Source organism: Acomys russatus, chromosome 11 (assembly GCF_903995435.1).
Source record: "Acomys russatus chromosome 11, mAcoRus1.1, whole genome shotgun sequence".
Classification (NCBI taxonomy): Eukaryota; Metazoa; Chordata; class Mammalia; order Rodentia; family Muridae; genus Acomys; species Acomys russatus.
In genome coordinates, this window is record NC_067147.1 from 62,095,187 (window position 1) to 62,116,675 (window position 21,489).

Here is a 21,489-nt window from a genome sequence, read left to right on the forward strand (position 1 = left end):
CCTAGCACAGAAGGTGGGAAAGTGAGCCAAATCTGTATGGACAGGTCGGTTCCAGGCACCAGAGCAGCCGCTGGCCTGCCTGTAGGAGAAGTCTGTGCCCACAACCTGCAGTGCTGGCATCTGTGTGCATTAAAGATCACTTTCAGGGTACCAACACACTGCTTATCTTAAGAAGCCATCCAGGACAACAGGATTCTCCCACAATGCCTGTACAGTTGTTATTTTGTTTTTTTAGACAGGGTTTCTCTGTGTAGCCTTGGCTGTCCTGGACTTACCTTGTAGACCAGGCTGGCCTCGAACTCACAGTGATCCGCCTGCCTCTGGCTCCCAAGTGCTGGGATTAAAGGCGTGCGCCACCACCGCCCGGTGCCTGTACAGTTTTTATGTCAAGTGGAGTATACCAAACCAGTCCCTCCCAAGCTGGTATTTCTGGCTGAATAATTTTATGGCAGAAAACTACTCTGAGGTCTAATATGTTTTCATTCAGTGTGCATAACTATACAATAATTAAATAGTCTTTCATGTTCTTTGTGACCAGAAAAACAAGGGTGCAGCTCTCCATGATGAAGTAAATTAGATACATTGTAGTAAGGGCTTTGTAGCCTCTGTAACTTTGTTTTCAGCTTGTGGTGATACATTTTCTACAATTTGACCTGACATTGTTTGGTGTAAAATTAAGAATGTGGGTGATTCGGACTTTTCCCAGCACTGGGGAGGCAGAGACAGGGGATCGCTGTGAGTTCGAGGCCAGTCTGGTCTACAAAATGAGTCCGGGATAGCCAAAGCTAACACAGACCTTTTCTTGAAAAAACAAAAAACAATGACAAAAAAGAGAATGTAATACTAGGGCTGGAGAGGTGGCTCAGAGGTTAAGAGCCTTGGCTGCTTTTCCAAAGGTCATAAGTTCAATTCCCGTAACCACATGGTGGCTCACAACCATGTATAATGAGATCTGGGGCCCTCTTCTGTATACATAATAAATAAATAGCTTAAAAAAAAAAAAGTGTGTAGCCGGGTGGTGGTGGCGCACGCCTTTAATCCCAGTACTCGGGAGTCCGAGGCCAGCCTGGTCTACAAAGTGAGTCCAGGACAACCAAGGCTACACAGAGAAACCTTGTTTGAGAAAAAAAAAAAAAAAAGAATGTAACATTAAACGAATTAAATACACACACACACACACACACACACACACACACACACACATATATATATATATAGAGAGAGAGAGAACTCACTGAGTTCCCTGTACACCAGCAACACAGTGGGTATGCTGCTTTTAAAAATTAACAATTGTCAGCCAGGAGTGGTAGTGCACGCCTTTAATCCCAGCACTCAGGAGACAGAGGCAGGTAGATCTCTGTGAGTTCAAGGCTAGCCTGGTCTACAAATGGAGTCCAGGACAGCCACACCTATGCAGAGAAACCTTGTCTTCAAAAACCAAATGAAACCAAATCAAACCAAACCAAAACAAAATCAACCACCAAAATACTTGCCATTTAAAAAAAGACCTTTTTTTCTTATTTCCTTCCTTTTTGCTTTTATTCAAGTCTGCCTTTATTTGTAAAATATAATATGTAACTAGTGTTAACTTGATTTTTAAAATCATAGTTTATTCAGTGACAATGTACCTTTTAAAATGTTTTTCATTTATTATTTATTTCATCAGCTGAGAAACAAACAACAACAACAACAAAAATGGATGAAATGGGAAAATCAGAAAGGTCACTCTATTCTCTGTCTTCGAAAGGGCTGTAGATTAGGCTGTGCGACTGACTGGACAGGTCCCAGGTGGAGGTGGAAGTGTTTGGAGCACTGGAGAAGGGAGAACAAAAGGGTTCAGTTCAGACCTGGGGACTGAGCAGGAGCTTCCTGCAGGAGGAAGGATGGATACAGGCTGGGCTACAAGGCAGACTGTGGTCCAGCCTTGGCCTTGCTCTTTTGCACTTTCGGTTTCAAGTCCCTTCAGCTCCTGGTGGTGGTGGGGCAGGGAGACTGGAGGAAAAGGAGGCTGTGCAGGGCCACAGAATTAAAGTGCAACAGCCCATTTTTGAGAGAAAGGATTAATCCCGAGCCAAGTGCGCCAGCACAGGAGTGGCCTGGGATGATTTTCCCAGTAATTGTGCAGCAGGTGCCTGCTAACAGTGCTGATCAGGGTTATGATGAGATAACATGGAGCCCTACAGAAATGATAGAGCTGAGGCATTTAAAGAGGCTGTTGTTTCCTAGGAAATGCATTCTTAAACATTAAGTAATCAGGCTACCCAAAATAGAGTTATTCTCCAAGACTGGGAAGGTGTGGAGATGTGCCTTGCTTCGGTCAGTGGGACATTGCTACTGAGTCTTCTGGAGCAGTTATGGAACTGACTCCTTCAAAATCCCAAGTGCAGAATCATTGATTAAGGCACATTATAATGAGACTTTCTTCTGCATTAACAGGAAGTGCAACACGGGGTTAAAAAAAAAAGGGAAGATGCTTCACTCCCTGGACAGTGAATTTTGTTTCTATATTTCTAACATGACAACCTGCAGCCAGCAGAGAAGTCATTTTACAAATCTTGTCCTGGAGTAGGCTCTCCTAGGTTCCCAAGTAGACATCTGAGCTTACCCATGGGGCGCACTTAAGCAAACCTGCCAGTGTTTGGCACCTTTCACTTTGTAGGTTCAGGCCTGACCATTTCTCTTATGATTTTATACAAGACACCCCTGAGATGAGAAAAAGGCAAGCCTGGGCAGGCCCAGATACACGAAATGTCCGCCTCTCCTTCTCAGTACCAGGATCACCTCAACATGGAGGCACGTGAGCTAGAAACGCTGCCGCTCGATTTCCAAACAGCATTGTGCTGAGGACGCAGGTGTGAGTGACACAAGGGTGGCCTAATGGGACCAAGTGGCATACAGAGACTGGGAATCCCCTGCACGGTGGAGTACAAAACGCCCAGGGAGAGGCCACACTGACCAAAACAAAACAAAAACCAGAGGAAATGACATTACTAGATGAAATGCCACAGGACACAAAGTCAAACAGGGTTCACATTTATTTATCTGGAAAATGGAGTGAACTCATCACTGGTGTTTGAAGGCTGAGGCTGCGCGTTCTCCTTAGGGAGGGGGGCTGCGTTTGGCAGAGGCTCTGGTGGTTTGAAATCTGGACAGTGAAGGCAAATCAGAGAAGAGTTAGTCTCCTGAAGACTGTGGCATTCCTTAATCAGGCTCGCCTACCTTTCTCTCCAGCTCTACTCTGTCTCTCGGAGGCTCCCTCACCTTTCCGGACCACCGCTCACCTGCCTGATTCTCTAGCTGTGCCTCAGGGCGGTCACCCCAGAGCAGGTGCTTGGGGTCATTGAGGAACCGCTGGCTGCGATGGCATGTCAGACAGGTCTGTACTGTCCAGCGCTGTCCCTTTCGGCCTGGGATATATGTGGGGAAAAAAGAGAAGGCTTCTGAGAAAAAGGCTGTTTTTTGTTTGCGGTTTTTCTTCCACTATCACTAGGAATGATAGTGGAATAATCTGTCTTTGGAATGCAAATTTGCTATGTGTGCGGGAGACCCAGCATGAACATCACTTCCTCAGAACTCTAAGATGAAGTTCAAACGCTTTAACAAGTGTACGGCTCCCCTTTCCCGGCTCACCTCTCTCCCCGCCCTGCCCGTCTCCAGCGCCAGCCTCCTAAACATCCATTTACTTCCAGCACAGATTCTTGGCTTTCAGCTAGGCTGGCTCAGCAGAGAGGCCCAGGCTCTGTATGTCTTCCCCTGCTCCCCGAGGCTGGGTTACACCTGCTCTTACACGGGGGCTGGAGATGTGAAGTCAGGTCTTCACACGGGCCTAACAAGCACCTTACCCACTGACAGCACCACAGCCCCTTCACAGCACACGTTTGCAGGCGTGGGAATCCTAACCAATGTCTGAAGCTTCTGTCTGTCTGTCTGTCTGTCATGACATACCTACTTCCCTGCCACTGGGAGAAGAGACTTAGCTCTCTTCCAGTCAAAGCTTTTAAGAATACCACTCTCTCTCTCTCTCTTTCTGGTTCTCGCTGCTGGAGCAGCCATGAGTAGCAAAGTCTCCCACGACACCCTGTACGAGGCGGTGCTGGTAGCCCTGCACGGGAACCAGCGCTAGCACCGCAGGTTTCTGGAGACGGTGGAGCTGCAGATCAGCCTGAAGAACCAAGACTCTCAGAAGCACAAACACTTCTCAGGCACCGTCAGGCTCAAGCCCACTCCTCGCCCCAAGCTCTCGATTGCATCCCGGGGGACCAGCAGCACTGTGGTGAGGCCAAGGCCGTGGACATCCCCATGTGGACATCGAGGCGGTGGAGAAACTTAACAAAAACAAGAAGTTGGTCAAGAAGCATGATGCCTTTTTGGCCTCAGAGTCTCTCTCTCTGATCAAGCAGATCCCACGGATCCTGGGCCCAGGCCTGAACAAGGCTGGCAAGTTCCCTTCCCTGCTGACACACAATGAAAACATGGTGGCCAGAGCTGAGGAGGTCAAATCCACCACCAAGTTCCAGATGAAGAAGGTGCTGTGTCCGGCTGTTGCTGTTGGCCACGGGAAGATGACTGATGATGAGCTGGTCTACACCCTCCACCTGGCTGTCAATTTCTTGGTGTCCTTGCTCAAGAAGAACTGGCAAAACGTCCAGGCTTTGTACATTAAGAGCAGCATGGCAAGCCCCAGCCTCTGTACTAGGATGATCCAATAAACCTTAGCGCTAGGGGCCCCCCCCCCCCCCCCGCAAAGAATACCAAGCTAGTAGCTGGGTGTGTTGTCTCACGCTTGTAATCCTAGTGCTAGGGGTGCTGGGGTAGTACTCTGCGGGGAACTGGAGGCCAGCCTGGGCTACAGTGACACTTGTATAAAAAAAAAAAAAAAAAAAAAAATCAAAACCAGAACCAAAGTGATGCTATGTCTTTTTGTTCGAGACAGGGTCTCATTATGTAGCTATGGCTGGCTGGATTATGTAGATCAGGATGGCCTTGAACTCAAGGGAGATTCACCAGGTTTTATCTCCCAAGTGCTGGCATTAAAGGCGTGGTTCTTAATGCATCTTAGGAATTAAATAAGTACATGGGGTTAATTTTTGTTTGTTTTTTAACTACAGAATGGCTTGTAGTCCACGCTTGTCTTAGGGACACTTCGGGCTCCCCGCCCTCTAGGAGGAAGGACCTGCGGGCGCCGCCCTCCCTCCACAGGGCCCGGGGCACTCACGTCTCTGGCGCTGCGTGCAGGTGAGGCCGGGGATGAGGAGAGAGAAGCAGCTGCGACACAGCGTCCTCTTCACGGAGGGGTCCCTGGGTGAGGAGGGGAGCGGTTGGCGCGCGCCCGCCCGCCCGCCGCTGCTACCCCTGCCCGCCAGCCCGAGCCTTACTGCCGCAGGACCAGCCGCCTCGCGATGGTCTTCTCGGTGTGGCAGTAAAACCTCGCCAGCGCCTGGTTCTCGGGGTTCTGTGCGAGGACGCAGTGTGCAGCCTGGGGACAAGGACGGCCATGCGGGTCACCCCGCGGCCGCAGCGCCCGGCTGCCGCCCGCCCCGACCTCGGTCTCACCTGGTACAGGAAGCTGAGTCTCTGGAAGGCCTCACGGTCCTTCACGGGGCCCGCCATGAGTGTCCGCCCCTCCTGGCGGATGTCCCGCCCCAGATGCGCGCAAGGCCTTCTGGGAACCGTAGTGCGGAGCCCATGACCCCACAGCCGCCCCTGTCTTAGACCACACAGCCCCACCCGCCCTGTGCATCCTTTGCAAGGCAGGCGAATACCAAAGTAAAGTTTGATATTCCTCATATTTATTAGGTAGGGCCGGCGCGGCTAGTGCAGCAGGCAACAGTGAGACATTTCTAGGACAGAAGTCTGGTCTCTTCCTGTAAGGCAGTTGCGGGGAAGATCGGGATAGACTTTGTCTTACGCTCCCGAAGTCAAAGGCAGATGCCTGGACCATCTATAGACTGATTTTACACAATGAAACAGGCAACGCCCAGCTTGGTGCTACATTCCTGTTATCTCAGCACTTGGGGCGCGCGCGGGGGGAGGTGAGGTAGGACGCCAGACCCTGACTTAAAACCAAAAAGCATTGGTGCCTGTGGGGCCGAAAGTGAGAAAGATGTGAGGACATAAGGAACCGTTACAGAACGTCCCTGAGGAAAGAGAGCCTCGCCCTCAGAAACCACGACTGTCTCCCACTCTCCACATAGTAAAGACGACACTTGCTGTCACAGGGCTGGTCATGTGAACAGCTTCTACAGCACACAACTGTCAAGAGCATGGCCATTAGTAACTGTGTCCCACTCCTGCTCATTCTCCTGGCTCGGTGTTTACTCGATTCCCAGTTAACAGGTAAGAGCCAAGGTCAAACGCAGGGGGATGCAAGCTGAACCCCAAGCTGAGGACATCAGTACAAGCCAGGCCCCGCCAGGCCGGGCGGAGGATCAGGCTTCCAGCGCAGACTACGGCCATTAGCTGAGATTTTCCCTGGATGTTTTGTATGGGCTTCGGACTCACAAGAGATGAGTGTATTAAAATGCGGATTCCCAGGCCCACCCAAACCTCCATAAAGGGCAGGGGGTGAGACCCAAGAACACAGCTTTCACACACAGCAATTCTCATATAAAGTCACTGCCAAATTACACAACTCAGAGATCACATCAGTGGATCCTTTGTTCCGTATTTTGACCAACCAAATTATCTTGCCACAAAGAACCACAGTCAAGGCACAGAGGTAAGAGGAGAGTGGACAAAGTCCTGTCGAGGTGGTAGGAGGAACTGACTGCCCTCAGCAGCTTCTCATCTCAGTCCTGGGTGGAGACTACCCAGGCAGCAGGAAACCCAGGCTGTCTGGGTTGGCATGCATCGTGTTACCTTTTGTGACAACGTGTGTACTCATGGTTGTTTATTTTGGCCTAACATTAAGATGATTACATTCTCTGAAGAGGGGAATGTCCAAGGGAGAAGGGTGGTAACAGAAGCTAGGCTGTCTGTCTGGCCCTTTGCTGCCCAAGCCCCCTTCTACCCTTTCCTCACAGGCGAGGGGGACTCATTACCTTTCCTCCTTTCTGGCTTCTTCCCACCTTCCCTTTCCTCAATACCTGACTCCTCTCCTGGCTGCTTTGGGAAAACAACGGAAGGGTGGACTTGGGTCTACAGGACTGCTTCCATTTCACCTCCAGAGGGAGCAGCGGGGCAGGAGTTACCCAGCTCTGGGACCCGGGTTCTGCTTTCTTCCCACCCTTTTCTTCTCTCCATGTTCAAAGCCGGGCTGACCCCCACTCATTTCTAGAAATGCTCCTTGGGCCTCTTCCCTGAACCTCCTCCTCATGTTAGTGCCCGCTCTCTGCCCCCAGAAACAAGCACCCCTCAACTTCTAGACGTGACACAAGTATGCAGATCCCTATGTGCTCCCACAAGGGACAAAGCGAATCTGAGTCACAGAAGCCTCGGGAAGGTTTCTGTTTCCTGCATTTTAAGCAAGTTAAGACCCTTTCAATATAGACTTTTTGTTTCTGGAAAAGCCTTTTCTTTCCCAACCTGTCCCCTGTGCAATAGGAACCCCGCTGGACACCAGAGGTCACGACCCCGGGAGCCCACTCTCCCCTACAGGAAGGAGGGACACTCATCTGTGCTCTGCCATGCAGCCCAGCCCTATCTTTACTCCTTCACACAAACCATCCCAGAGATCAGGTGGTTTCTCAAGATGGCTCAGGACTGGACCCACACAGACACCAAGACATTCCAGCAGGCCACAGTTAGAAAGGCCCATCACTCTTGACCCTGCCTCACCCCAATGAAGCTGCACATCTCGTCACTCCCAATCGGTTGGGGGCCTGATGGTAAGTGGTGCAGCGTTCTTCCGACCAGCCCGGATCCCTGGGTAGAAGAGGGGCCAGAGTTTTTCAGTAAAAGTATCAGTAAAGGTGTAGATGTGTGAGCGGTCTGTGACGTTGTAGAAGGACAGCGTGCCAGCCTCATAGTCGAGGAATATGCCCACTCGCTTAGGTTTCACCTTGATGTGCAAAGGGGTGAATGGTGTGGTGGTGGCTGCATATTTGTCCCCGTTCCACAGCCGCACGCGCCAGTAGCCAGTCTCAGGGAGCGGGGTCAGTTCGCCCTTTCTGCTCACAGAGTCCCGGCATACTCCCACTGCCCAGTGGGTCTTGTCACCCACCTCCACCTCCCAGTAGTGTCGACCTGAGGTGAAGCCTTCAGTAGCCAAGACACAAGGGTAGAAAGTGAAACGCTGTGGTGTGTCAGGGAGGTCTCGGAGTCTTGTCTCCACAAACTTGACACTCTTCCGATCCTCTGACAGGACGAGGTTAGGATGAGCTGTCTCGGGGTCCAGGGTCACATCCGCTGGCGGGAGAAGCCAGAGTGGGGGAGCTAGATGAGGATGGGAATAGCTAAACACCCCTGCCTCACTTTCCCAGCCTGCCTGCACAAAGCCTGGCTCCTCAAAGTCCCCAGAACACTGTGTTGGGTAACTTTCATGCTCGCTTGTGCTGTACAGGAAAGTGAAAGGCACTGTCTGAGGGAGGGCAAGAAAGAAACATCCAGATCAACCGAGCTGGAGGGGCTGGGGAGAGGGTGGGCAGGAGCTTGCTTTTCCCTGTGTAAATATCAACGGAGTGGCCTTGCACTCTCTTGGCTAAGGTGGTAAATGCCGTGCTCCCTCCACCTGGTGAGTTAGGTGTCCTTCAACATTTCTGCGTCCCTATTTAGAGCAGATGCCACCTGAGGCTTCTCTGAACTCTGTGACTCGAGGTGAGACTGCAGGCTGCTGAGGGGCAGGTGGAGTGGGCCCCCTGGAAGGACCCAACCCTTCTGCTCCTTGCATACCCTCTGCAAGTTTCCTTCTGGGAACCACTCACCAATGAGCTGTTTAAGAATTTTCCTCAGGGCAAAGTACTGGCGGGGGAAATGGCTGAAGTTCTTCTCCAGCTCCACAGACACTGAAGTCACCTCCATGGTCTTCACCTTCTCACATCTAGGAGGGAAGAAAGCCACACAGCGTCAGGGCAGCTCCCGCCAACTGAGTATGTGTGGGTCATCTTTACTGAAAGGTAGACCCAGGCCTCTCCTGCTTTGCGTCCTCCTTGAAGACAGCGGCTCCCTCCGTCACCCTGGAGAGCTACGTGGCCCTGGACGGGTCTGTAGTTTGATAAGCCTCAGGACTTCCTCCTTACGCTTCACGCAAGCGGACAGTCACCCTCCACTCCTGTGCTCCTGTGCTCCCAACCTCTGCCGTCTTGTCTGAACACAGCTCTGCTCACAGACACCAGCAGAATCTAGCCCTCTGCTGTCACTGCTCTGACCAAGCACACCCTGAAGTCAAAGGGAGGCGTCCTTCTCCGTAGCCCACTCAGACACCGCACAACCTTCCCTTTCTTACTTTCTCCAAGGCATCACTAAACCCAGAGCCTCTAAGCCAAGACCGAACTCAGAGTCACTTACTTTTCCAGGGTACTTTTCACATCCTAGAGGAAAAGAGAAAAGAAAGTAAGATTGGTCCTAGAATTCACGGGTCATGATGGTAAAAGGCTCTACCTCTTCCCCAAAGTTCCAGATCTAAGACCAGGCACCAGGCAAAGAGGGACCTAGAGGCTTCTCTGATGGAACGCCCAACTCAAATGCCGGTTGTAACAAAGCCTGATGAATTAATACAACTTCCGAGTAGTTTCCTGTACATTTGTGTTTGTTCCCCAAAGACACTGGAGGCTCCTTGCAAGGGACAGAGCTCGCTCTTTTCTTCGTCCCCAAATCCAGCCCCACACTGCAGCGCCAACTGAGGATCGGCACAGAGGGCTCCATCTCACACTGTGGTCTGGACGCCCCTCTCTAGCACTGGGTAATAAACTCTCATTTACTCAGCCCTGATTTGAGACTACTCGAGATCCAGATGACAACACAGTGAATGTTACCCTGCAGCATTTCCAGTTTAATGTGGTTAGCGGAGCACATACAAATGAAGACACGTGATGTACATGTAAATGTGCAGGGACGCTCAGCTGACTCAAACACCAGGGATCTCATCTGAGTGAGAAACACACTTCCTACAGCCTTGTCATCGTCAAGCACCTGCTTAAAACAGCAGGACTGTTTCAGATGGTTAGAGGGTCCATGCACTGCTTTGCCACTTAAACGTATTTGAGCAGCCTTTACATTGTGCTTCTACTCTTGCCCCCGGCGGGCACTAGGTAAGTTAAGTTCCAGAACTGGAAAGTAATGGTAAGTGCATTTACAAAGTTTTCAATGCATAGTTTATCACTAAGTAGAACAGAGTCCTATCCTCTAAAAAGATGTACAAATTACATACGTTAAAAAAAAGACTTCAGCAAGGCCTGGCATGGTGGCGCACGCCTGTAATCCCAGCACTCAGGAGGCAGAGGCAGGCGGATCACTGTGAGTTCAAGGCCAGCCTGGTCTACAAAGTTAGTCCAGGATGGCCAAGGCTACACAGAGAAACCCTGTCTCGAAAAACCAAAAACCAAAAACCAAAAAAAAAAAAAAAAAAAAAAAAAAAAAAAAAAAAAAAAAAAGACTTCAGAAGCATCTCTGTGAGTTTGAGGCCAGCCTAGTCTACAAATTGAGGCTAGGACAGCCAAGGTTACACAGAGACACCCTGTCTCAAAAAACAAGAAAAGAAAAACAAACAAAACAAAACACCCAACTTATATGTGTATGAGCTTTTGCTTGCACTGCAGCACCTGGAGCTGCCATGTGGGGGCTGAGGACTGAGCTTGGTCCTCTCCAAGAGAAGTACCTGCTCTAACCCCTGAGCCATCTCTCCAGCTCTAGCACTTATTTTCTGAAAAGACAGAAGGGTATACAGTTTTGGAAGGGATGGCAGAAATCTGAGATGCTGTACTCTAGAAAAAAGGTCCTTTGCACACACCTGGAGAGAACCCTGGGTTCAGGGGCACAGTGAGGGGGTGCATGCCATGGGCTCAGGGGCACAGTGAGGGGGTGCACGCCATGGGCTCAGGGGCACAGTGAGGGGGTGCACGCCATGGGCTCAGGGGCACAGTGAGAGGGGTACGCGCCATGGGCTCAGGGGCACAGTGAGGGGGTACACGCCATGGGTTCAGGGGCACAGTGAGGGAATGTAAGCCATGGGCTCAGGGGCACAGTGAGGGAATGCACGCCATGGGCTCAGGGGCACAGTGAGGGAATGCAAGCCATGGGCTCAGGGGCACAGTGAGGGGGTACGCACCATGGGCTCAGGGGCACAGTGAGGGGGTGCACGTCATGGGCTCAGGGGCACAGTGAGGGGGTGCACGCCATGGGCTCAGGGGCACAGTGAGGGGGTGCACGCCATGGGCTCAGGGGCACAGTGAGGGGGTACACGCCATGGGTTCAGGGGCACAATGAGGGAATGCAAGCCATGGGCTCAGGGGCACAGTGAGGGGGTGCACGCCATGGGCTCAGGGGCACAGTGAGGGGGTGCACGCCATGCTGACACAAGGGCCTGCGCAAAGCTACACTGCACTTGACCTGAGGAGCTATGCAGGAGCAAAGGTCGAACCTTAAGCATCTCGAAGCCTGACTGCAAGCACTTGCCCTCCACCTCAGCAGCTAAGTGGGCGAGGTCCCGGCGCTTGTCCCCGAGGTGAGCAGCATTTTCCCGAAGTCTCTGTAGAATGTCCTGCTCCTCTTCCTCCAGCCGTGACAGGAGCGTCTGCTGTTCCTCATCCAGGCGCCGGTGGAGTTCCTCAAACTCCTTCAAGATTTGCTGTCGGCGGCTCTCCACTAGTCTCTGAGGATGGGAGAGCGCCGTCAGGACCAGCAAGCATGAGAAATCCCCCCAGATCCACCAGGCTCAGTACAGACTTCCTTGTCACTGGGAAGACTTTAGCAGCACACTTGTGTCTCTTCCTGTGAGGGATACTGTCACCTGAACACCTCCAATAGATGATTTACTACTGCAAAACACTGGGAAGATTTAAAACAACCAGTATTTGATGTTTTTCAGGCTAAATTAACCATTTATATTTTAACAAAACACATTCAAGGTTTTGAACGGACCTGACCCCAGGGACCCCAAACCCCGCAATGACCCCAGTTGCTTGACTAGACCAACTCCATGACAGGCTTCAGGGTTTCACTCTGCCTAACTAGGCCAAGTTTCTAACAATTCCTGAAAAAACCCACAATCTATGGACAGCTAATCAGCTTACAGAACAAAATAACTAAATACCATGTTTTTATTACTTCATGGCCTCGGTAAAGCACACAGCTGGGCCCACCCAATCAAGTTAAAGGCCAACTCCTGAGTAAGAGCCAAAATCTCAGTGACTCAAAAGTCCCCAATAACCAATCAAACAGCCAATCCTGAATCCCCTCGTGCACTCTGACTTAATCCTGTCGTCACAGATCCCTCCAGCTGTCTATAAATTGATCCTGCATTCTCACTTAGGGGTCACCCTGTAGAGAGAGGTGATCCTAGCACGCTGGAGTGAAAACAGTCTTTGTTTTGCACACTGCTCTTGGGGCCCTTCTTCAGCACATCACCGGACCCTGATGGTGCTCTGGATGTCAGAGGGACTTTTGCTGTTTTCTACCCTGATGTTTGGTTTATCCCATCTGGTAAAGACAACACAAATACTGGAAAGCTAAAGATATGCGGTGTTAATAACCCTGAGAAACTAACCTGATAAAAACCAGAGAGCAATAAGAAACTACCAGAATCACAACAGCTGAGTGACTTGACGCAGTGTATTAGACCCAGGGCTGAACTGGTTTTGGTTGTTGTTTCTATTTGCTTTTTTCCCCAAACAGGGTCTTATAATACAGAATAAGCTGGCCTTGAACTTGGGTCCCTCCTGTCTCAGCCTCCAGAGGTATGTGCAGCATGCCCCTTCTTAACATGTTAAACTGTTTAAGTCACTTCTCCTCCTCTCCCCCATACCCCCTGCCCCGAGACAGGGTCTCTCTGTGTAGCCTTGGCTGTCCTGGACTCACTTTGTAGACCAGGCTGGCCTCGAACTCACAGCGATCCGCCTGCCTCTGCCTCCCGAGTGCTGGGATTAAAGGCGTGCGCCACCACCGCCCAGCTTAAGTCTGATGTCTGAGAATCCCTGGAAGGAAGCAGTGTCTGCAAAGGCTGACGGACTAGAGCTGCCGTGGTGTGGAGGCTGGATTGCTGCAGGCCCAGAGCCGCTTAGATTTTACCTTGGGTCGTCTTTAGCCTCCTAAATAGCCTTTACCTACCGCTGTGCTGGACCTAGCATTCTGAGATAAACAGATAAAACAGGCCAAAGTGTTAATGAATCCCTAGCCCTCTGTGCCCTCCTGCAATGACCTTTGGCCTGTGAAGGAGCCTTAAGTCCTTGTCACTGACAGGGAGGCATCAGCTCAAAAGAGGAGAGATGGGACTCAAAAAACAAGTGGGCAGGAGGCGAGAGTCAGGGCTCGGGCTCAAGAGTGGTGGATGTAACAAAAGCCTGTGGACCTCAGGCGCTTGGCAGAGCTGGATCTGGAGCTTTAACTCCAGGTCACCTGTTGCTTTCTCAGGTGGGCAACAGCAGGACGCTTTCTCACCTTTGTCCTGAGTAAGGTTCTCAGTGCGGTGTTACAGCAGGAGTGCTGAATTAGACTCATTAGGACTGTCTCTCAGGGGCCAGAGGATGGCTCAGTGGTTAAGAATGCTGGCTTCTAGGGCTGGACTGGTAGCGCACGCCTGTAATCCCAGCACTCGAGAGGCAGAGGCAGGTGGATCTCTGTGAGTTCAAGGCCAGCCTGGTCTACAAAGCGAGTCCAGGACAGGCTCTGTTACACAAAGAAACCTTGTTTTGAAAAACAAAACAAAAAAAGAATGCTTGCCTCTCTTCCAGAGGACCTGAGCTTGGTTCCAACACTCACATTAGGTAGTTCAAAACTGCCTGTAATTCTAGCTCCAGGGGATCTGACTTGTCTCTGTGAGATTGTGTTCACAGGTGTTACGTGCACACTACACACACACACACACACACACACACACACACACACACACTACATACATAGACCACCCTCACCATACCAAATAAATCTTTCTTTCTTTTTTGAGACAGGGTTTCTCTCTGTAGCCTTGGCTGTCCTGGACTCACTTTGTAGATCAGGTTGGCCTCAAACTCACAACGATCAACTTGCCTCTCCCTCCCTGAGAGCTGGGATTAAAAGTGTGTGCCCCACGCCCAGCTTAAAAAGTAAATCTTATTTAATTTTAATTTATGTTCATTGGTGTGGGGGTGTCAGATCTTGGAGTTTCAAAGAGTTGTGAGCTGCCATGTGGTTGCTGGGAATTGAACCCAGGTCCTTTGGAAGAGCAGACAGTGCTCTTAACCACTGAGCCATCCCTCCAGCCCATGAAAGTAAACTTTAAAAAGAGCCCATATTTACTGTATTTGAGTGTCGCACACAGGTGCAAGCAGAGCCACCCCAAAGTGTCCTTCCTTCGGGTGGTGAGGATCAAACACTCCAATTGTATTTTGTCACAAATCACTTTTAGATGGAAGTGTGTGCGCTTTTAATCTCAGTGTTCAGGAGGCAGAGGCAGACAGACGTCTGTGTGTCCTAGGCCGGCCAGACCTACACAGTGAAGCTCCATCACAAAAAAAGAAAAAACTACTCCCCAATGTTACTTGGTATGATGTTATGTAGGCAGGATATCTTTTGTTTGTTTTTTGAGACAGGGTTTCTCTGTGTAGCCCAGGATGTCCTGGACTCACACAGAGACCCGCCTGCATCTGCCTCCCTGCTGAGATAGGAAGGCAATTTTTTTTTTTTTTTTTTGGTTTTTCGAGACAAGGTTTCACTGTGTAGCCTTGGCTGTCTTAGACTCACTGTGTAGACCAGGCTGGCCTGGAACTCACAGCCATCCGCCTGCCTCTGCCTCCCTAGTGCTGGGATTAAAGGTGTGCGCCACCACGCCTGGCTTTAAGGTAGGCTATCATATCTGAACCTTTTCTTTAAAATTTTGATTTCAGCATAGCTAATTATAAAATTCCACTCCTGCCCAGGAGGAGATGCAATCTTACTACATAGCCCAGGCTGGCCTGTGCTGGCTCTGAGCTTGTGATTTGGACTTTGGAGATTGCTGCCCTGGCCTCGTCTGTGATGACAGGCGTGCGCCGTTGTGCCCGCTCATGAACTTGTATTTTTATCTGCTGTGTTAGAGAGCTGATGCCACGCCTCTCAGCCCTGCACACTTTAAAAATAATTATTTATTTTTGAGACAGAGTCTTACTCTAGTCTTGGCTTTCCTCACTTGCCACCCTTCTATCTTAGTCCCCTGAATGCTGAAATTAGATGTGTCACCGGGTCTTGCTCCTACCAAGTGTTTAAAAAGGGTTAATGAGTCCAATTCTGGAGACTGGGGTGAGAGGGAAGCAAAGGTGTAACAAGGGAGAAAGATGAATTCAAACAGTCATAAAAGTTTTTAACTGCAGTTCCAAAGACACTGAATAAAAGTTTGTCAACTGCACTTTGGTTCAAACGTCATCGTGGCTTAAAGGAGAAACACCCCATCTGCTCGTGTGCAGTCGTCCCCAGTCGGTCGCCCTGGTGCCCTCTGCAAAGGTTACAGAACCTTATGGAGGTGGAGCTGCGGTGGAGGAAGTTTGTCACTGGGGGCGGGCTTTGAGGGATTATAGCCTTACCCTACTTCCTGTGTATGGATGAAAATCTGATTTGCCAGCATCTTGTTCCTGCTGCTGTCCCTTGCCTGCTCTGCATTATCGGCTCTTTCCCTCTGGAGCCGTAAGCTAAGACCGACCTTGTCTTCCTTAGGTAGCTTTTGGTCATGGTGCTTTACCAAGAACTCCACAGGTGGAGGCTGAGGAGGGAAAGACATCCTGCCAATGAGTCAACATTACTGTAGCTTACTAACTATGAGGGGCAGGTCTAAGCCAAGTGCTATGCTGCGCGCTGTTAGTCCTAGCACCAGGGAGGCAGGGGCAGGTGGATCCTTCTGAGTTTGAAGCCAGCTTGGTCTACATAGTGAGCGAGCTCCAGGCCAGCCAAGGCTACATAGTAAGATTCCATCTCAAACAAACAAAAAGGATGTTTCTGTGGGGATGGAGGGTTTAGGTAAGTGCGTTAGGCGTCTGTTCTCCAGGAGGTCCTGAGTTCAGATCCCCAGCACCCATATGGCACTGGTAACCATTGCTAACTCCCATTCTAGGGGATCCTATGTCCCCACTGTCCAACCTGGGGACCAAGCACGTGGTGCATGGACATACACCTAGGCAAAATATCCATACACACAGGTAACAACTAAAACCACACAAACAAAATGTTACTGAACAGTTCTGGGAGCCTTTGCTCAGCACCTTCTATCTCCCCTGTGAATGCTCCAGGTTCTCTTTCCTCCCACTCCTCTAAGTCACCATCCCCGCAGCCGTGCTTGGGGTGGGAGGAGCGCACTGGGCAAGGACTCCTTAGACTTAGCAGAGGTGAAGTGCTCGTTACTGCATATATAATGTGTGTAGACACACAGTGAGCAGGTGAACACGCGGACCACAGTGCATGTGTGCGAGTCAGATGTTAACTCTGTGGATTCGTCTCTCCCTCTCCCCCTCTCTCTCTTGAGACATGGTTTCTCTGTGTAGCCTTGGCTGTCCTGGACTCACTTTGTCTAACTCACAGAGATCCACCTGCTGGGATTAAAGACACGTGCCACCATGCCCGGCTGTCCCTTTCTTTCTTTCTTTCTTTTTTTTTTTCAAGACAGGGTTTCTCTGTGTAGCCTTGGCCATCCTGGACTCACTTTGTAGACCAGGCTGGCCTCGAACTCACAGCGATCCACCTGCCTCTGCCTCCTGAGTGCTAGGATTAAAGGCGTGCGCCACCACGCCCGGCTTGTCCCTTTATTTCTTATATTCTCCTTAGTAGTTAATTCACGGTAAGGAATTTAAGTATAGTGTTTAATGATACACCTAATGAAATATTTTGAGAGAGCAGCAGTTTTCCAGTTAACTAGTAGATTAAGTAAAGTGCGGCTGCCCTCCTTATAGCTGAGCACCTAGCCGAGCAGTGAAAGCCACCGATGCCTTTACCTTGAGCTCCCCTGGTTTCTTTTCCTCGGAGGCTTTGCAGCAGGTGATCTCCTGCAGCTTCTGTTCCAAGGGCTCCAGGCACTTCTGCAGTTTCTCCTGAGGGTTGGGAAAGTAGGTGAAGTGACATCTGGAGTTAGTTGCCACATCCATTACTCAAGAGTAATAACCTGCTTATGATTCCTACTGCTGCTGTTAAAACATTTTTTTTTTTTCTTTTAGCCTTGTGAATGTTTAAGTGTCTGCTCCAGAGTGTGAGCGTGTGTGCGTGAGGTGCCCATGGCAGCCAGAAGAGCCCGTCAGACCCCAGGAACTGAGGTGATAGGCGGTGGTGAACTGCCATCTGGGGACCAAACTCAGGGCTGCTCTTATCTGCTAAGGCATCTCTACGGCCCTAATCATTCCTCCTTTGAAGAACTTATGTCCAAGCCGGGGCCTCACGCACACTAGGAAGATGCTCTACCACTAATGTACACTCTCCGCTCCTAAGTCGTGCACTTTCTATCCTCTCATTACTTCCTGATCCAGCTCTCTTCCTTGCCTAGAACTGGAGAAGTCGGGTTTTTTTATAGATCCCCCTTTCCTGCCATCAGTTGTCACCATCATGCTTGTGGCTCCCCTGACTTTCTTCTCCCCCGCTGTCATCAACAGTGTCCTTTCCCACTGTTTTCTGATGGACAGCTGCCTATCACAGTCAGCTGGGTGTTGTGTGTTCTGGGGATCCATGCAGGGTGCGTATGCCAAGGTCAGTCTCCATGGCCAGCTACACCCTCCTTCTGCCAGGAGCTACTTTTGTGCCTCCATATCCTTTATTTATCTATTGTTGTTATTTTACAATAAGGTCTCTAGCCGGCCGGCTGGCTTCAAACACGTAGCCACAGACGACCTCAGTTCCTGGTCCTCTGGCCTCCACGGGATTATAAACCGGCCTGGATATCCTCTTAAACCTGTGCTTCCATTCAAATCTAACCACTTGTACACAAAACAACACTTAACTGTAAATATCTTAAATATTTTTAAATACTTTGTTAGTTAAGCAGAATGAGTGAAAATTCTAGGCAGTACCATCTTCGATTTTTATTGCTAAATATGTACCTTGTGCCCTCACTGGCAAGTTAGGTGTTGAGGGTCCCATTATATGGGAAGACACAGACAGGTTCAGCCTAGTGTGCTGGGTATCAGTCTAAAGTGATGTCAGCTATTTCCAACTAACAGGGAAAGTAAGAGCATCCTACACAAACAGGCATAAGTGAAGAAATCAAAATAGTTTTCAGATCTTCATGTGGTTTCCCTTATTTATTTCAAGACCTACCTAGTGTGAAGACTCACTAGCACTGCAGTAAGTCCCTGTCCCTGTGGAGGACAGGTGACCAGGGCACAGCTGAGGGCAGTACAGAGGGGCAGAGGCAATCCTCCTGCCTCAGGAGCTCAGCCCCTTTACTCAGAAAGCCAGCGTTCTCAGTGGCTTCCCTCGCTCCCCGCACTGGCATCGCATGTCTGCTTGCCTACCTTGTATTCCTGTGTAGCATCATCCAGTGGCACGACGGTGTGGGCCCGGTGGGTATGGGAGATCGCACATATCAGACAGACGGCCTCCTGGTCTTCATAGCAGAAGAGGCTGAGGGCTTCATGGTGCTGGGAGCAGAGGCTCTCATCCCTGATTTTCCGTTTGACTGTCTGGAGCTGCTTGGCGATTTCCACCATACTGCCTAGCTGTCGATTGGGCCGGAGACTTCGGTACCGGGACGTCTTCCGACACACGGGGCAGGGGAAGTCCCGCTCGAGGTCCTCCCACCAGCGGGTGATGCACGCTTTGCAGAAGTTGTGCCCACATTCAATGATCACCGGCTCCTTCAGATACTCCAGGCACACAGAACAGCTGGCCTCCACCTGCAGGTTCTCCAGAGCGGCAGCTGTGGAGGCTGCAGAGGCTCCAGCCTCTAGCAGACTTGTCTCTGCCATTATTTAACTTGGAGGTACGGAGAGAAGAGAAAAGTATTAGTTGGCTACTGTAATTCTGCACCCCTGTCCTGACATTAGCTCCCACGGAGCCCCATCTTGGTAATCTCCCATCGGTGTCACCTATTGCTCTGTTTACAGTTTGTGACTTCCAGCCAACACTTGTTCTCTGATTCAGTGCACATCCACAGACCCTATCTCTTTACTTCTTTTAACCTCTGTTTTCTCATTACAGACTCCTCCTTTAACTAAATTTGACATATTTTTCTAAGAGACGAATAGGAGCCTGATCTGGTGGCTCGAACCCATAATCCCAGCATTTCTGAGGTCAAGGCAGGGGGACTGTCATCAGTTGAAGGCTACCCTGGGCTACACAGTGAGTTGTAGGACAGCCTGAACTACAGAGACCTTGTCTATAGAGGGAGGGAACCATGGAGAGTGCCAAAGTGTTATGAGTTTAGTTGGGCCAGGCGTGGTAGTGCACGCCTTTAATCCCAGCACTCGGGAGGCAGAGGCAGGCGGATCGCTGTGAGTTCAAAGCCAGCCTGGTCTACAAAGCGAGTCCAGGACAGGCAAGGCTACACAGAGAAACCCCGTCTCAACCGATCCCCCTCCTCCTTCCCCGAAAAAAATAAGGAAATTAGCTAAGGATGGTGGCGGCACATGCTTACGACCTCAGTTCTGGGGAGGTGAAGGCGGGAGCATCAGGAGTTCAAGGCCAGCCTGGATTGAATATGAGCACCTTGTCTCAGTGAATGTTTAAGTCAATGGTGAAAAGCAATCAAAGCTCTTAGATACACCTCAGACTTGGCAACAAGCCCGAGAGAGAGGCTCTTCCACACTCTACCCTTTAACATGCCAGTACATCAGTTAATTCCTCCGGTTCCATAACCCCTACTTCCCTTCGCCCCCCCCCCCCCCCCCCCGCAAAGGCACCCAAACAGATGAAGGAACCTCTGGTAGGTCTACACACGGATGTAGAAGTGGCCATGTAACTCCGGATACCGGTGGTACAGATGGAAGAGTTTTAAGGAGTTGGCAAAATATCTCCTGATAACCAAGGGACGAAATGGACCCAGATAAGTTCAGCTGGATGTCCCCCCCCCCATTAGAATGAGGAAACCCGCCACATCTGCCGAGTGACTCAGCCTCCTTCCCAATCTTAACATACATTATGTGACATCCTCACCGAAAATTGAATAAGAGACCAGGATGTATCTAACTATCAAATGAGCAGTGTGAAAGAGAAATGGGCTAAGGGTTAGTGAGGTATGGAGGGGATCTGGAGCTGGGAGTCTTAGTGGTGGGGATGTACAGGACACCCAGAACACGGCCTTGTGCTCTTCTGGCTCTGGTCTCAGAAGAAGTAGTAACTTCGGAGACGTCCGCGTCCTGCCTTTTATCCCCGCTGGGTACCACCTCGGGAGCCTGTCCCACCCGGTCTCCATCTTCTCCTGCCGTATCAGGGAGCATGAGGACCGCAGCGAGAAAAGGGGGCTGGGGAGGGAAAGGGGCACACGTCGTGCTTGGCGGGGGAGGAAGGGATGCGCGTCCCAAGTGAGGGGAGAGGTGTGTGACGTGAAGGCGGGATGCGCGCAGCAATGTCGCAGCCCAGACCCCGCGGTGGCGACTGCGTCAGTCTCGCCCCGGGGAGACCACAAGCAGCGGGACTCGGGGATGGGGGGTGCGGGGGGGGGGAACGGCGGGGTAGCCAAGCAACGCCGGACGCGCTGACGTCGCCGGGGCGGCAGACGTCCTCCGGGCCCGAGGCGGGCGGAGGCAGCCGTGGGTCGCGCGCCGGCCGGGCAAGTGACGCGCTCGCCGGGCGTGCAGCCGCGGCGTGAGGAGCAGCCGGCCGGCGGGCAGGAGCCGGCTGCTCCGTGCGGCGGCGGCGGCGGCGGCGGCGGCGGCGGCGCAGCACCTACCTCCTTCCCGGCTCCGGGTCCCGGAGTGCGGGGCGCGGAGCCGCCGGAGCACTGCCTCCCTCCTTCCTCCTCCTCCCCTCACCCCCGCCCGCGGCGCGACACACAATACTCGCCGGAAGCGGAAGCCGCGCTGCGGCTTGTGGAAGGCGGCGGCGGCGGCGGCGCAGCGAGCGTCGGGCCGCCGCGATCCCGGGGCCTAGCTGGGTTTGCGGCGGTGCTGGAGGCGAGGGCCGGCGCGGCGAGCACCGGGCGGCGGGGCGCTCGCCGCGGCAGGTGGCGGAGGTGCGCCGGCGCCCGGGTGACCGACCCGAGCGGTCCTCAGGAGGCGGGCGGCCGCGCATGCGCGTGGAGGGACGCCGGAGCCCACGGCCGGCTGCGCGTCGCTGCGGGCTCAGCCGCGCCGGCTGCTACCCGGCGGGCGTTCATGCCAGTCGGTTCCCCCTTCCCCCTCCGGTGGGGCTGGGAGCCGCAGAGGCCTGGGCGGCTGCTGGCTACGGGCTGCGGGGCCACTCGGGGACAGGGTCGGTGTTCCAGGCGGCGGAGGATACCGTGGCGGACCTGAGAGGCTCCGCGCGCACGTCACT

At 51.8% G+C, this 21,489-nt stretch overlaps 1 protein-coding gene and 1 pseudogene across 4 annotated transcripts; one reads left to right on the forward strand and one right to left on the reverse strand.

Annotated features, from left to right (window-relative positions):
* Positions 1-3,012: 3,012 nt before the first annotated feature.
* Positions 3,013-20,991, reverse strand: Trim39 (tripartite motif containing 39). 4 transcript variants are annotated; one of them, XM_051153620.1, is made up of 10 exons: positions 20,906-20,991; positions 18,531-18,990; positions 17,025-17,120; positions 11,516-11,746; positions 9,445-9,467; positions 8,862-8,977; positions 8,162-8,346; positions 5,376-5,476; positions 5,216-5,298; positions 3,013-3,407 (listed from the first exon to the last, which is right to left on the reverse strand). In XM_051153620.1, the coding sequence occupies exons 2-10, from the start codon at positions 18,981-18,983 to the stop codon at positions 3,202-3,204; spliced, it is 1,494 nt and encodes a 497-aa protein (XP_051009577.1). In that variant the 5' UTR covers positions 18,984-18,990; positions 20,906-20,991; the 3' UTR covers positions 3,013-3,201. The 4 variants fall into 4 exon arrangements, with proteins under 4 accessions (XP_051009577.1, XP_051009578.1, XP_051009576.1 ...); XM_051153618.1 differs by lacking the exons at positions 3,013-3,407; positions 5,216-5,298; positions 5,376-5,476 and having other exon boundaries at positions 7,338-8,373; XM_051153621.1 differs by lacking the exons at positions 8,162-8,346; positions 8,862-8,977; positions 9,445-9,467; ... (2 more) ...; positions 18,531-18,990; positions 20,906-20,991 and adding an exon at positions 5,554-5,669 and having other exon boundaries at positions 3,013-3,145; positions 3,282-3,407.
* On the forward strand, positions 3,891-4,709 carry LOC127195260 (60S ribosomal protein L10a-like; annotated as a pseudogene).
* Positions 20,992-21,489: the final 498 nt, after the last annotated feature.

What these genes read in the sequence shown, in the direction of transcription:
- Trim39 (XM_051153620.1), bottom strand. Translation starts at nt 18,983, where the DNA reads ATGGCAGAGACAAGTCTGCTAGAGGCTGGAGCCTCTGCAGCCTCCACA. An exon ending in AGAAACCAGGGGAGCTCAAG is followed by an intron (nt 11,747 to 17,024) that starts GTAAAGGCATCG and finishes TCCCATCCTCAG; the next exon opens with AGACTAGTGGAGAGCCGCCG. An exon ending in AATTCTTAAACAGCTCATTG is followed by an intron (nt 8,347 to 8,861) that starts GTGAGTGGTTCC and finishes TTCTCCCGCCAG; the next exon opens with CGGATGTGACCCTGGACCCC.